This window comes from Pristis pectinata, chromosome 8 (genome assembly GCF_009764475.1).
Source record: "Pristis pectinata isolate sPriPec2 chromosome 8, sPriPec2.1.pri, whole genome shotgun sequence".
NCBI classification, from domain to species: Eukaryota; Metazoa; Chordata; class Chondrichthyes; order Rhinopristiformes; family Pristidae; genus Pristis; species Pristis pectinata.
This window is the reverse complement of record NC_067412.1, coordinates 7,188,745-7,205,526: the sequence shown is the minus strand read 5'-3', so window position 1 is coordinate 7,205,526 and position 16,782 is coordinate 7,188,745. Positions and strand designations below refer to the sequence as shown.

Sequence of the window (16,782 nt, the reverse complement as noted above, 5' to 3'; positions counted from 1 at the left end):
GTGCAGAGAGGAGCATGGTTGGAGGTGGACAAGTTGAAGTGGAGGGTTACTCAAGGCTCAGAAGCAGCCTGGAAAGCAAAGCTAAAAATATCCAACTGCTGGTGTATTTACATTGCGTTCAATGATCCCTTTGTCCCTCTCCAGAGAAAATAGAAACTAAAAATATCTGGGCAAAACCAGCCAGTGCTCAGATGTTACTCCTTAGCTACTTTAACACAGATGGTCAATCCTTTATTCGTTAACACATGTGCTAGAAGAATATCTTCACACTTTAAAAATTCTTCTGCCAGTATCATTGATGCTACTGATTCGTAGTCTGTCATTTGGGTAACCATTTGGACTGTCTTTATTCTGCTAATCCTAGTTAAGATAAATCCAGCAGATGTTTTTTAAGCTGTTTGGAGCTGGGGAACCAAACCATCGCATAGGTACATGGATAGAAAAGGTTTAGAGGGATATGGGTCAAACACAGGCAAATGGGATTAGCTTAAATAGTTATCTTGGTTGACATGGACCAGTTAGGCCAAAGGGCCTGTTTCCGTGCTGTATGACTCTATTTCATTTCCTCCATATTTAAATACAACATAGGGAGCAGCCATTTCTGCCCATCTAGTCTTTGCCAGCTCACAAAGCAATCCCTCCCACCTATTACTTTTGCCTGTAACCTATTACCCCCCAATTCCAATAAACACCCCCCCCCCAATAATTCCAAACAAGCTTGTCACCAAACTCCGAGACCTAGGACTCAACACCTCCCTCTGTAACTGGATCCTTGACTTTCTAACAAACAGACCGCAATCAGTGAGGACAGGCAGCAATACCTCCAGCACGATTATTCTCAACACTGGTGACCCACAAGGCTGCTTCCTCAGCCCTCTGCTCTACTCCCTATACACTCACGACTGTGTGGCCAGATTCTGCTCTAACTCCATCTACAAGTTTGCAGATGATACCACCGTTGTAGGCCGTATCTCAAACAGCGATGAGTCAGAGTACAGCAAGGAGATAGAGAGCTTAGTGGAATGGTGTCATGACAACAGCCTTTCCCTCAATATCAACAAAACTAAAGAGCTGGTCATTGACTTCCGGAAAGGGGGCGCTCTACATGCACCTGTCTACATCAATGGTGCTGAGGTCAAGAGGGTTGTCAGCTTCAAGTTCCTGGGAGTGAACATCACCAACAGCCTGTCCTGGTCAAATCACGTAGATGCCACGGCCAAGAAAGCTCACCAGCGCCTCTACTTCCTCAGGAGGCTAGAGGAATTTGGTTTGTCCCCTTTGACTCTCACCAACTTCTACCGATGCACCATAGAAAGCATCCTATCAGGATATATCACGGCTTGGTATGGCAACCGCTCTACCCAAGACCACAAGAAGCTGCAGAGAGTTGTGGACACAGCCCAGTGCATCACAGACACCAGCCTCCCCTCCTTGGAATCAGAGTTATACAGCATGGAAACAGGCCCTTCAGCCCAACTCGTCCATGCCGACTAGGTTGCCTACCTGAGCTAGTCATTCGCTTGGTTTTGGCCCATATCCCTCTGAATCTTTCCTGTCCATAAACCTGTCCAAATGGCTTTTAAACATTGTAATTGTACCTGCCTCAACCACTTCCTCTGGCAGCTTGTTTCATATATCCAACATCCTCTGTGTGAAAAAAGTGCCCCTCAGATCCCCTTTAAATCTTTCCCCTCTCACCTTAAACCTATTCCCTCTAGTTTTAGACTCCCTGACCCTGGGAAAAAGACTATGACTATTCACCTTGTCTAGGCCCCTCATGATTTTATACAACCTCTATAAGGTCACCCCTCTGCCTCCTGCACTCCAAGGAAAAAAGGCCCCAGCCTATCCAATCTCTCCTTACAATTCGAGCCCTTGAGTCCCAGTAACATCCTCGTGAATCTTTTCTTTACCCATTCCAGATTAGTGACATCCTTCTGACATGGGCAACCAGAACTGCACACAAAGTCAAAGTGGAGTTTATTGTCATCTGCACAAGTCCATGTGTGCACAGGTGCAATGAAAAACTTACTTGCAGCAGCATCACAGGCACGTGGCATCAGATAAGCAGCATTCACAAGAAAAACATAAACTATACAGCTTTGTTTTTACAAGAAAGAACACAATTGGAACAAAAAAGTCAATTTTAGTGCAAAGTGATCAAAAAGTGGTCATAGTTTTGCTAAACTGTAGTGATTAGGGTTGTGCCGGTTGGTTCAAGGACAGAATGGTTGAAGGGAGGTAGCTGTTCCTGAACCTGGTGGTGTGGGACTTCAGGCTTCTGTACCTCCTGCCCAATGGTAGCTGCGAGAAGATGGCATGGCCCGGACCACACTACAAAAGTACCCATCGACCACAAGGAGCTTTGGGATGTACTCTGTCTTTACCTCTCGTTGTCTTGGTGAAGCAGCCAGCATAATCAAAGACCCCGCCCACCCGGGACATTCTCTCTTCTCTCCTCTTCCATCGGGTAGAAGATAGAGGAGCCTGAGGCCACGTACCACCAGACTTAAGGACAGCTTCTACCCCACTGTGATAAGACTATTGAATGGTTCCCTTATACAATGAGATGGACTATGACCTCACGATCTACCTTGTTGTGACCTTGCACCTTATTGCACTGCACTTTCTCTGTAGCTGTGACACCTTACTCCGTACTGTTATTGTTTTTACCTGTACTACATCAATGCACTCTGTACTGACTCAATGTAACTGCACTGTGTAATGAATTGACCTGTACGATCGGTTTGTAAGACAAGCTTTTCACTGTACCTCGGTACAAGTGACAATAATATACCAATACCCAAACCCAACCAAATTCTACCACTAGCCTACACAGATGAGTAAATTACAGCGGCCAATTAGCTTTCACACCCACACATCTTTGGGACATGGAAGGAAACCGTGACACCCTGTGGAAATTGGGAGAACTGGCAAACTCCACACGGACAGCACCGGAGGTCAGGATTGAACCCAAGTCGCTTGAGCTGAGGCAGCGGATCTACAAGCTGCACCCCTGGTTTAATTTGGCCGGCTTCTGTTAAGGCAGCACCAGTTACTTAACAAATCTGGAAATAGTTTTGAGGGGGTAAAAAACAGAAGCTGGCCAGTGAATGGTTTGCAGCAGAAGTAAGTGCTGACATTGTACAGAGTGTGCCGTCTCAGATTCAACCAGCTGCAGCATCTTTTACACTCAGCTCAATATCTGCAGCTGAGTGTAAAAGACCATCGAGCTCATTCCTTGCGAAGTATGAAGTGCTTGTGCTCTTAATGTGCAAACTGAAACTAAAAAGGGGTTAACAGAGGGAAAGCATTTAAGGGGGGGGGGGTAGGTTCAGAACAGACGTGAGGGGTACGTTTTTTACTCAAAGAGTGTTGGATGCCTGGAATGCGTTGCCCGATAGGGTGGTGAAGACAAATTTACTGGGGGCTTTTAAGAGGGGCTTGGATGGGCACATGAATGAGAGGAAAATAGAGGGATATGCACATTCTGTAGGTAGGATGGATTAGCTATGTCAGCACAACATTGTGGGCTGAAGGGCCTGTTCTGTGCTGTACTGTTCTATGTAGATCTTGGGCATTTTCAGTTGAGAATTCTGTTCGATGACTTCAGTCTGCCCTGGCAACACAGTCCTAGAGAAAGGGAAGGGGATTGAGGTGTAAGGGGTGGGGAGAAGTAGTGTTATTTGAACTCAATCAGAAGAACTAGTGCTGTTAACTGTAAAAGCTCCATTTTCTAGATGGACATAAAAAATTGTAAAGGAAGTATAGACATGGAAGGATTTTTTTTCCCAAAAATTTCCATGCAGGATTCGTTGGTGAATTTTCAATAAGTGATCAACTTTTGATGCATCAACACAGAAGTTGGAAAGGATCCTGACCCAGCAGATAGTGGTGTAGAATTAGAGACACAAGAGACTGCAGATGCTGGAATCTGGAGCTAAAAAAACAAACGACTGCAGGAACTCAGCAGGTCAGGCAGCATCTGCGGAGGGAGGTGGACAGTCGACGTTTCGGATCGGGACCCTTCGTCTGGACTGAGAGTAAAGGAGATCGATAGTATAAAGAGGTGAGGGGGAGGGGTGAAGCCAGAGCGAGCAGGTGATAGGTGGATCCAGGTGAGGAGGGATAATAGATGGAGGAGGGAAGGGTGGAAATAGAGGCCGGGAGGTGAGAGGCGGGGGCAACAGAGGGCCGCAGATGGTGGAATCTGATAGGACGGGAAGGTGGAGCGTGGAACCAAATAAGGCAGGGTGGGGAGGGCAGGTGGGAACAGTGGGGGGAGGGGACCCAGTGGGAGGGGTTTGTGGGTGATGGACAGATGGAGTGGGGTGGAGGAGGGGAAAGAAACGGTGATAGTGGGCTTGGAGGAGAAACTGGTTAGATCAGGAGGAGAGACAAAATGGACAGCAAGGAAGCAGGTCAACTGAAATTGGAGAACTCGATGTTCATACCATCGGGTTGCAGGCTGCCCAGGTAGAATATCTGTTCCTCTGGTTTGTGTTTGGCCTTGCAGGTCGGGGGTGGGAATGGGGAGGGGAATTAAAATGGCTTCCATCCAGGAGCAGCAGATGACATTGGCAGATAGAGTATTAATTAACGTGGAGGATGAATCCCCGGACAACACTGAAGGTGGATTTCTAGATCAGCAGTCTATTCAACCCACTGGCATCTGCTGTTGCTCGGCGGATGAACGAACCAGGGAGTCACGGAGAGACTGGTCCCCGTCGAAAGCAGAACGAGGTGGGGAGGGGAAAAGACGTGGCTGGTAGTGGGATCCCGTTGTAGAAAGTGGCAAGGGGCCGAAGACACTGGTGAATAGTACTTGTGGTGTAGTGCTGCCTGAAGTGAAGAAGTTAGAGGTGCGCGCAATAGGGGGGATATTAATCTACATATCTATTAGGCAAATCAAATTAGTCTTAGTTAATATAGAGGATGAATCCTTAGAAAACATACAAGATGATTTCTAGGTCAGCAGTCCGTTCAACCCATTGGCCTCTGCTGTTACTTGGGCTCCACATGGGCTTCTCCTCACTGCTTCATCCCCACGGTCAGCATTTCTTTCTCCATCAGATGCTTCCCCTCAACCACCCCATCGTGGCCATTTCCATATTCTCACAGCTCTCTGTAGATGTTTCTCCCATCAGGTCTTTTAATGGTTCTATTATATTTATGAAGTCTCTTTCGGTCCTGCTCACACAGAAACGTCTATTCAATTCAATGCCTTTCTCATTTTAAAGACCTCCCTCTTTCTCTTAGAGGAAAGTTTCAGTTTTTCCTGATAGTTATAACCCTCCAGCTCTGGTAACACCCTTCTGATCCAACAATGTCTGGATTTCCAGCAAGTTGATGTATTTACCACTTCCGGAGAAGGTGACAGATCAGAGCAGCAGTGAGCACCAGCAGCAAACTGCATTTATACAAGGAATGGAAGGTGATAGCCAACTGGCCCCTTAAATCTGCACTGCCATTCAACAATTTCATGGCTGATCCTGTGCCTCAAATTGGTAACGGTATTGGTTTATTATTGTCACTTGTACCGAGGTACAGTGAAAAACTTGTCTTGCATACCGATCGTACAGATCAATTCATTACACAGTGCATTGTAGTAGTACAGGGTAAAAATAATTACAGAATACAGAGTAAAGTGTCACAGTGACAGGGAAGTGCATTGCAGGTAGACAATAAGGTGCAAGGTCATAACAAGGTAGGTTGTGAGGTTAAGAGTCCATCTCATCGTATAAGGGAACCGTTCAATAGTCTTATCACCGTGGGATAGAAGCTGTCCTGGAGCCTAGTGCTATGTGTCCTCAGGCTCCTGTATCTTCTGCCTGGTGGGAGAGGAGAGAAGAGAGAATGACCCGGGTGGGTGGGGTCTTTCATTATGCTGGCTGCTTCGCCAAGGCAGTGAGAGGTAAAGACAGAGTCCATGGAGGGGTAGCTGGTTTCCGTGACGCGCTGGGCTGTGTCCACAACCCTTCTGCAGTTTCTTGCGGTCCTGGGCAGAGCAGTTGCCGTACCAAGCTGTGATGCATCCAGATAGGATGATTTCTATGGTGCATCGATAATCTGATAATCAGGCACTTTGTTGCCTGATCCCCTAAGAATCCCAAATTCTTTTGACTACAGCATCTATAATGTGGCAGAGTGTCCCAAGGTTCTTTGCAGGGATTATCAAATCAAAATTAGAATTATTCTATTAAAGACTGATTAAGAAAGATTTACCAAATGAAGCAAAAAAATACATCACATCCCTTACGATGATATCAGTTTCGATAACCTCCTCATCTGCAAAGTTGGACGCAATTATTTTTGGATCTAATTATGTGAACTAGCAATCTTTATTGTGTGAAAACTGAAGTGCAGGATAACGTGGCACTAACATGTTCCCAAAGACATGTGAGGATCTATTTTCAGCTTTTTTGCTTGTGAGTGTTGTTCGAACTCTGGCATGGTCAAAGGCCGATGAAGGGGAAGGTGAACATAGAGTACAAATATTCCAGTTAGATCATTCAAATTTGCCAAATGATCTAGTTTGTTCATCTCTTACATTTGGAGTTCATTCAGGCTGAATGAAAAACAGAATTGAAATTAATTGCCCAGAATCAACAACACAAGTGGTTAAGAAGGCATTTGGCACGCTTGCCTTCATTAGTCTGAATGCTGAGTACAGGAGTTGGGAAGTCGTGTTACAGCTGTACGAGACATCGGTAAGGCCACGTTTGGAGTACTGCGTAAAGTTCTGGTCACTCTGCTATTGGAAGGATGTCATTGAACTGCCAAGGGTGCAAAACATTTTTTGTGAGGATGTTACCAGGACTGGAGGGTTTGCGTTGTAAGGAGAGATTGGATAGGCTGGGACGTTTATCTCTGGAGTGTCAGAGGCTGATGGATGACTTTACAGAGGTTTATAAAATCATGGTGGGCATCGATAAGGTGAATAGCCACCGTCTTTGATCCAGGGTAGGGGAGTCCAAAACTAGAGGGCAAGGGTTTAAAGTGAGAGGGGAAAGATTTAAAAGGGACCTGAGAGGCACAGAAGGCGGTGGGTATATGGAATGAGCAGCCAGAGGATGGGGTAAAGGTGGGTACAATTATGACATTTGGATAGGTACACGGATAGAAAGAGATTTAGAGGGATATGGGCCAAGCGCAAGCAACTGGGTCGCCTTGGATGAATTGGGCCCAAGGGCCTGTTTTCCATGCTGTGTAACTCTATGACTATACAAGAAGGACCTTTTTGTTCCTTTTCTCTTGTACACTTTCATTTCTAGAGTGTCTCTCGCATCCTTTGCTGCACAACCTTCTAACTCGAGAACCGAGATGGGGCAGCCAGCTGAGCCATGGCTGACACATCACAATGAAAGATTGTGAAAAGAATGTTTAATTGTACAAGGCGTGTTCCAAGCTAAAAAGGCTCTAGCTGTTAAACCGAGATTGGCAGAGTTTCAACATTCCTGACCTATCATGATATGCAAAAGACCTCAACAGCGTCAGCTGGTGGTGATAACCGTGCCAATAAAAATCAAAGCCACATGTAGCCCACAGCACTTTTACACAGCTAAAGATTGGGTGCACAAAATAAACAGATACTCAAGAATTGGGTATTTTGTTTTGAGTTGGATATTTTGTTTTGAGTTGGATATGTAGAAATACTTTGGCAATATTGAATGTCATGGTTACATGGAATGACTGCTATGCAAAATTGGCTAATTAAGAACAAAAGAAATATTAATAGAGCAATGGGGAATTGGTATAAAAATGGTGTATAATTTGTTTATGCTTTTTCTTGTGAATGCTGCTTATCTGGTGCTATATGCCTGTGAGGCTGCTGCAAGTAAGTTTTTCATTGCACCTGTGCATACACGGTAGTGTAGCGGTTAGCGTAACACTATTACAGTGCCAGCGACCCGGGTTCAATTCCGGCCGCTGTCTGTAAGGAGTTTGTACATTCTCCCCGTGTGTCTGCGTGGGTTTCCTCCGGGTGCTCTGGTTTCCTCCCACATTCCAGAGACGTACAGGTTAGGAAGTTGTGGGCGTGCTATGTTGGCGCCAGAAGCGTGGCGACACTTGCAGGCTGCCCCCAGAACACTCGACGCAAAAGATGCATTTCACTGTGTTTCGATGTACATGTGACTAAAGATATCTTATCTTACATGTACTTATGCATATGGCAATAAACTCCACTTTGACTTTGTAAATACAATGATTTGAGTCTTTCAGAGTGCCTTGTAAGATGTACATTTTTTCTCTAAGATGATAGATTACCCGAAGGGTCGGGAAGTAACAAATGGTTTATTGAAAGGGATTGGGATAAACGAGGACAACTTGGACCCAACCTTGTTTCTGTTTTAAAGAGATGCAGTTACTTATTGCTGGTTGCTTGCAAACATTTTACAAGCTGCTGGAGAACTCAGTTAGAGCTTGGTAAATAAAACTGCCAGGCAGCCAGCCAATGGAATTCAAACATTGTTCTCTACAGCAGGTAGCACATAAGAACGCAAGAACCAGGAACAGGAGTACTTGGCCCCTCAATAAGATGTGACTTTGGCCTCACATGTCCATTCTCCAAACCCCCAATTCCCCTTCATCCAAATCTTTCATCTATTGTGGACACAGCCCAGCGCGTCACGGAAACCAGCCTCCCCTCCATGGACTCTGTCTATACCTCTCACTGCCTTGGCAAAGCAGCCGGCATAATCAAAGACCCCACCCACCCGGGTCATTCTCTCTTCTCTCCTCTTCCATCAGGCAGAAGATACAGGAGCCTGAGGGCACGTACCACCAGACTCAAGGACAGCTTCTACCCTACTGTGATAGGACTATTGAACGGTTCTCTCATACGATATGGACTCTGACCTCACGACCTACCTTGTGACCTTGCACCTTATTGTCTACCTGCACTGCACTTTCTCTGTAGTTGTTATTGTTTTTACCTGTACTACCTCAATGCACTCTGTACTGACTCAATGTAACTGCACTGTGTAATGAATTGACCTGTACGATTGGTATGCAAGACAAGTTTTTCACTGTATCTCGGTACAAGTGACAATAATAAACCAATACCAATACCTATTCAACAGTTCAGTCAGTAATCCATTTTGTTCAGTTGTATTCTGAAGCCAAAGCTCGACTCCCTGAATGACCCACAGCTTAAGTCTCCATCAGGCTATCGCCTTACCCCATCCTCTAAACATTTCCCCATCAGGCTCAAGGACAGCTTCTATCCCGCAGTTATAAGGGCCTTGAACAGACCTCTTGTGCGATAAAGATGAACTCTTGCTCTCACAATCTACCTCGTCGTGGTCCTTGCACCTTATTGTCTGCCTGCACTGCACTTCTCTGTAACTGTAACACTAGATTCTGCATTGTTATTGCTTTTCCCTTTGTACTACCTCGATGTACATGTTTTGAAATGATCTGTAAGGAGAGCATGTAAAATAAAGTTTTTCGCTGTATCCTGGTACATGACAATAATAAACCAATTACACTGTTCTCTCGACAGGACCGAGACCTTGGCATTTAATGACACCTCCTCACTTGGCTGTCCCTGAACACAGCACAGGTATTCATGATGGACTCCTGAATTCCTCCTAACGCAGGCTGCTAGCTCTGAACATAGAACAGCACAGCGCACAATGTTCTGCTGACATAGCTAATCCCTCCTACCTACCTACAGAATGCCCATATCCCTCTATTTTCCTCTCATTCTGGGAAAACAATTCCTCACATCTTTTATTTGGACCAAATGTACCCTCCCCCAAGGCACCTTGACAAGCTTCAGTCCCATTGATTTTCTGAATTGTGCCCTTTGCCTGCTTGTAAGTATCTTTACTCCTGCACATTTCAGGGCTGAGTTGGAATCCCTGAATTTAGGTTGACATATCTAATAAACGAGGTTGTTTTTCTTCCAACCAAGAATATTGCTGATGCACCCCAATGTCCCAGATTCTTGCCCTGCAGGGGAAAGATGGTCCAAATGACCTCAGAGACTCACTGATGAGAAGTATTCCACCACTACTCAGTCTACTGACAAAGGCTCCTTCACCTGAAATGTTAACTCTTGCTTCTCTCATTCCACAGATGCTGCCTGATCTCCTGACTGTTTCCCACATTTTCTGTCCTTACTTCAGATTTCCGACACGCACGGTTTGATTTTCATTACCTCTCCTGATTGGAGGTTGCAGTTGTAGCAGACATTCCCGGAACAGCACAAAACATCCCTTGAAGACTGCAGCTGCTGGAATCTGGAGCAAAATAAAAACCAAACTGCTGGAGGAACTCAGCGGGTCAGGCAGCATCCGTGGAGGGGGAAAGGAATCGTCGATGTTTTGGGTCAAGACCCTGCATCAGGACTGAGAGTGGAGAGGGAAGATGGCCGGTATAAAGTGATGAGGGGAGGGGTGAGATAGGTGGACCAAAAGAAGGGTGAAGGATAAGATTTCTTTATTAGTCACATGTACATCGAAACACACAGTGAGATGCACCTTTTGCGCAGAGCGTTCTGGGGGGCAGCCCCGCAAGTGTCGCCGCGCTTCCGGCGCCAACGTAGCGCGCCCGCAACTTCCTAACCCGTACGTCTTCGGAATGTGGGAGGAAACCGGAGCACCCGGAGGAAACCCACGCAGACGCGGGGGGGAGCGTACAAACTCCTTACAGACAGCGGCGGGAATCGAACCCGGGTCGCTGGCGATGCAGATGGAACAAGGTGGGCGAGGCGTGGAGTTGGGACCCAGGCAGGTGCGTGATAGGTGGAAGCAAGCAGGAGTGTCACTTCCTTGACGTGGCAGCTATTATAATTGGAGCCGTGAGAAGGGGGATCGTATGATTGGGAGCACCTTGGGAGAAGGTGGGATATGAGTAACAGAGGAGCAAAATAAGGAATCGATTCTCCTCAAAAAAAAAACGTTTACAATAAATTCAAAACAATTTGCAAGACTCAGGCTACAGTAAGAAGCCACATCTTCCTCTTTAAAACTCAAAGTTACCCCAATCACTCCTTTCATCAGTTAAACATAATTCTGACAATCACCCAAGAAAGGCATTGGTCAAAGGTCAGCATGGATTCTCCCTCCCCAATCTCCAACATCTATCCTGTCTCAACAACCCTCCGAGATCCCAGCTGCTCTCCCATCCCGACCTCCTCAACGGCTCCGATTTTAATCACTCCGCCATCGTTAGCCGTGCCTTCAGCCCCAAGCTCTGGAACTATCTCCAAAAGCCTCCCTCTCTGCAGCTCCACCTTCACTAGTGGTTTACTTACCGATGCACTGATGGAATGAAAATCCCATCAGGGCAATTGGGAAATTTAATTCCAGTCATTAAGGGAAGTGCTGTCAGTAACAGTGACCGTGAAACACTCAGGTTGTTGTCAAAACTCATCTTTTCACTGAATTCCTTCAGGTAATGAAAAACGGCTCAGAAACAGGACCTTAGGCCGATTAAATCTGCGTCAACCATCGAGCGTCAACCACCAATCCCATCTTGTTCTCTCCACCTCCCCATCAACTTCCTCCAAACTCTACCACTCACCTGCATACCAGGGGCAACTTACAGCAGCCAATTAACCTAGCAACCCACCCGGGATGTAGGACGTCACAGGGAGAGCACACGAACTCTGCACAAGAGGTCAGGATTGAACCAGAGTCGCTGGAACTGCGAGGTAGCAGCCCTACTACGCATGCCAATCTGATCTGGTCGGGCCAATACGTGACTCCATACCCAGTGGTTGTCTCTCAGTCGTCCTTCGAAACGGCCTTGGAGCAATCAGAGATGGGCACCAAACGCAAAGCTTGCCAGAGATATCCAGATACCGTAAAAATATTGAAGAGAACTTCCTTAAAGCCTAACCTTTGTCCAAGCTTCTGGTCAACCATCCCAATTCTCCTTCGAGTCAGATTGTGTTAGATATTGAATGTCTTACTATAATTAATGGTGTTAGCCAAATGCATTACGGATTACACCTGACAAAGAGCAATTAAAAAGACTATCTAAAGCTCACAAATCAAAAGCAGCCATCTCTATCATGCTGAAATACATTTATTAACAATATACAGTATGCACATAGCACAGTCTATTATACAAGTTACTGAAATGTGCTTATTTGAGATTTTCAAACTAAGTGTAAGGCATAATAACGGCACAAATCACTGGAATCAGATATCTGCAGGTTTATATCAATTTCCTTTAAGTAGCTATCCATCTTACATTATTAACTGCAAAGTATTCAGCTAGAAAGCAAAGATGATTCCTGTCTGCAGAGCTGGTTGAGACATCAGTTTAAACATTGCAGCACAGTCCAGAATTGTATACCTTTTACTTGAAAACAACTCATTCCTAGCCTCTTGTGTTTATCAGGAGTGGACTTCCAGCATTCCAAACAAGTATTAAAGAAGCAAAACAAAAGATTCTCAAAACAGGAAATAAATACAGGAAAAAAATTACTGGGAATACTCAATCTGTTGGCATCATCTGTGGAGAGGTAGTCAGGGTTAACATTCCGGGGCTATCACCTCTTGTCGGAGAGATTCAGATGAAAGGTCATTGACCTGAAACGTTGACCATTTCTGTCCTCACAGTTTCTGCCTGAGCTGCTGAGTATTCCCACCAATTTGTCAAAAGATCTTTGAAAGTTCTTCCACTTTTTTTTTCCAGCATTAAATGCAAAAGGTCGTGTCTAACCTGGGTGCGCACACTTCACCCAGCCTCCTGTGAGATGTTTCTAGTTGATCAATACCAGGAGGATGTAAATTCATAAGGTGGAACCTAGATTTGATCTTGGGTTCAAACAAAATATAGGTTCAGAATTGAGTAATGCAAAAGGCAAAAGTTAAGAATGAAGCTCAGGGAGGAATCATTAATCCACAGAATACAGATTGGTGCAAAAAAAGACCTTTTCAGCAAGAACATACAGGCTCAGGGTGAAGTTAATGATAATGATTATACAACAGAATTTTGGGGTTGGAAAGTTGGGAGAAATTAACAGAAAACAGGTGCTGGTCAGATCCTAAAATATCCTCTCTATAAGCGAATCCATTCTCTTTACAATTTTCAACAACTGCAGCAAATCCATCATCAACCACCCCAAACTTGTCTTTCTTAATTCTCCCCATCTCAAGTGACCACAAACACACAGGGATCCTTAGAATGCACGGTGTAAATAAATGCCACTATTTTATTCAACAGGGAACAACTTGAATATTGACTGAATGTTACAGCATTTGGTTAGTACCAATGTCTTTACTCTTTGGGTTATAGACTCAATAAAATTGTGGTCAAATTAAGCTTACTTCTGAGTTTTCTACTGATCTAGATGCTTTGCGAAATGTGTGTGTTCATTGCTAGATAATCAGTGAAAGAATTAAATGCATCTTACCAACTTGAAACAGTACTGTGCCAATAAACCAATATTTAACCTCCATTGACGCCCTAATGTGCTCTCGAAATAACTCAGTACACTTCATAACGGATTACTATCAATAAAAACCTCGTGAAAATGTTCTAAGGGGAAAAATGTAAAAAATATTTTCAGTGCTGCTTAAAACAGCAGTTAGCATACAAAAAGAGTTAATACATTTCTTATGTGCAGTAATCTGGTTCCTCTATATAGTGTATTACATTAAGGCTGTAATGCTTAGGAACGCACACCTCCCCCCCTACCCAACTCACATTATCTAAGTTGTCATTAAATTTAATAAGACTTTGCAATTAAACCACTGTCCAGCCTGTGACAACATGAAAAGACAAGATCAGGTAAGGTGAGCTATTGCTCGCCAGTCATCTCTGAAAACACTTAAGGAAAAAGTCAGACACTGCTCGAGTGAATGGTTTCATAGCCTGCGGGTTAATAAGATCAAACAAAATGTTTGCGCTCAGATTTCATAAAAGACTAATTCTGCTTTGCAAAGTGACTCTGGCCCCCACATCAAATAGCCCGATCATTCTACCATGTTATCATGGCCATTTGGAGTATCAAACTTCGGGTCCTGAGCACAAAGAGGGAAATAGTTGGTGAAAGACGTACATCAGACCACAAGCAGGATTAGAACCACACTACAGCAGGTCTGTTGCAAGTTATACCCCAAGCAGAAAAAAAAAGGAAAGCTTTGGTCACAGTCTTCTAACAATCACACGTTAACAGGCGATTTTTACTCTGCCATGACACCAAATAGATAAGTGAAGATTAATTAACTGAAGATGCCAAAGGTCAGGATCACTGAAGAGTTCGATAGGATAGTCCATTAAAAGTTGCTGAAGATTTCATGCTTCTTGTTCCAATCCATCTGAGGTGCCCTCTTGTTCTTGCGTTTAGCTTGCACTTTCTCTCTGGTTTCAGCCGCTGTGGGACTTAAATTCAATCCGCTCTCTACAAATGGATCATTGTCCACGTCTCCCTTCACCTACAAGATCAAGGGGAGCGGGTGGGTGGGGGAAAAGGTGGTTGATAAGATATCTTTTAGTCACATGTACACTGAAACACACAGTGAAATGCATCTTTTGCGTAGTGCTCTGGGGGCAGCCCGCAAGTGTCGCCACTCTTCCGGCGCCAACATAGCACGCCCACAACTTCCTAACCCGTACGTCTTTGGAATGTGGGAGGAAACCAGAGCACCCGGAGGAAACCCACGCAGACACGGGGAGAACGTACAAACTCCTTACAGACAGCGGCGGGAATTAAACCCGGGTCACTGTCGCTGTAAAAGTGTTATGCTATCTGCTACACTACCGTGCTGTCGTGATTTAGGAGGCATCTTTAAACTGGTGACGTGGCTCAGGAAGGTGAACACATGGAAGATGTTTCAACTAACAATAGTGTTCAAAGTTAGGATGGACATTGTGATACTTTGTGATTATGTTACAAGAGGAATAGCATCTCATATTCCAGCTGGGTCATCTACAACCCGAAAGCACGAATATCGAATTCTCCACCTTCTGGTAATCTGCTCTCCCTCTGTCCCCTTTCTCTCTCCTCCTGATTACCCAATTCTTCCTACACTCAGCCCAGCCCCTCCTCTGTCCATCACCCACACACTCCTCCCACTGGTTCCCCTCCCCACCCCCCTCACTTGGTTCCACGGTCCACCTTCCTCTCCTATCAGATTCCACCATCTCCAGCCCTTTGTCGCCTCCACCTCTCACCTCCCGGCCTCTGGCGCTATTCCCACTCTCCCCTGGATCCACTGCCAGCTCTTGCTCCACCTTTTCCCTTCACCTTTTTATACCGGCCATCTCCCCTCTACTCTCAGTCCAGATGTCTGAAGAGTCCCGGCCGAAACGTTGACTGTCCATTTCCCTCCATAGATCCTGCCCGACCTGCTGAGTTCCCGAAGCATTCCGCGTGTTGCTGCAGGTTGATTCTTAAACCTGATCCCAGAAATGACTGAGAAAGCCACTCAACTGCGTCAAGACAATGCACCTCGAATGTACCTTCACCATACAGAATGCCTTGGTTCAAATGGCACCTCACTAACACCACCTTCTGAAGGATAATCATGGATTGCTTCAAAGCAAGACTGAAATAAAAATATACAAAATGCTTTTAAGGAATGTGGGAGAAACTCCTATCCAGAAATTGGAATTTGAACTAATTGAAATGACCAGAAAAGGTGCACTTAAAAGGAACTAGGTAATTACATAAAAGGAGAAAAGAACAAAAAGATACCCAAAAATTGCTTGATGAATCACTGGTTCAGCTTCAGATGGAACGTGGTGTCCAATTTTGAGCACCACACAGTGGGAAAGATGTGAAGGCCTTAGAGAGGGGGCAGAATTTACTAGAATGATTCCAGGGATGAGGGACTTTGGTTCTATGATCGACTGGAGAAGGTAGGGTGGTTCTCCTTTGAACAGAGGAGGTTGTGAGTAGATATGATGGAGGCGTTCAATACCATTAACAATGTAGACAAAAGATGATGAAGAGAAGCTGTTCCTGTTAACAGAAGTGTCAAGAGTCAGAGGACATAAAATAAAGGTGTCTACCAAATAACCAAAACTGACAGGAGGAACAGTGGAGGCTTTGGAGAGGGTGCAGAGGACGTTCACCAGCATGTTGCCTGGACTGGAGTATTAGCTATAAAGGAGAGGTTGGACAAACTTCGATTGTTTTCTCTGGAGCGTCGGAGGCTGAGGGGAGACCTGATAGACGTATATAAGATCATGAAAGGCAATAGATATGGGAGATAGTCACATTTCCCCCGAGGGTGGAATTATCAAAAACAATGGGGCATTGGTTTAAAGTGAGAGGGGAAAGTTTAGAAGGAGATTAACGAGGCAATTTTTTTTATATACACACTGAGTGGTAGATGTCTGGAACGCACTGCCAAGGGAAGTGGTGAGAAGAGATACGACAGCAATATTTAAGAGGCATTTAGACAGGCAAACGAACAGGTAGGGAGAGCAGGGATGTAGACCAAGTGCAGGCAGGTGGGATTAGTTAGAATGACATCATACTCAGCACAGACATGGTGGGCTGAAGGGCCTGTTCCTGTACTGTTCTATTGTTGGTGTCTCAAAAAAGGGTTATCAAACAAAATTTGACAGTCGTATAATCGGTGTCTGAAAGCTTTGCTACAGCAGCAAGTTCGAAGCAGAATCTTAGAGCACAGCAGCAGAGACACAAATGGGGGAATTCAAGAACTTGGGACCTAGATAACTGATTAAAAACCAGGAAGGCAGTGGTGAAAACAGGGGATGTGCAAGAGGCTGGAAGTGTGCTGTACTTTTCTGTGTTCGACGTTCCACATGCAGCAAGCGGATAAGGTCTGGAAAGAACTGCCAGAGGTG

The 16,782-nt window shown here is 45.1% G+C and overlaps 1 protein-coding gene across 3 annotated transcripts in view; it reads right to left on the bottom strand.

Moving 5' to 3' along the window:
* Window positions 1-12,021: 12,021 nt before the first annotated feature.
* Window positions 12,022-16,782, bottom strand: part of LOC127573125 (Na(+)/H(+) exchange regulatory cofactor NHE-RF2) — a 133,222-nt gene continuing 128,461 nt past the window's right edge. Inside the window, exon 7 of one of the 3 annotated variants that reach the window (XM_052021050.1) lies at window positions 12,022-14,399. In XM_052021050.1, coding sequence (XP_051877010.1) covers window positions 14,241-14,399 — 159 coding nt within the window. In that variant the 3' untranslated portion in view covers window positions 12,022-14,240. Of the gene's footprint in view, window positions 14,400-15,238; window positions 15,513-16,782 lie in introns of those variants that run through there. The other 2 variants (XM_052021051.1, XM_052021052.1) reach the window with 2 other exon arrangements.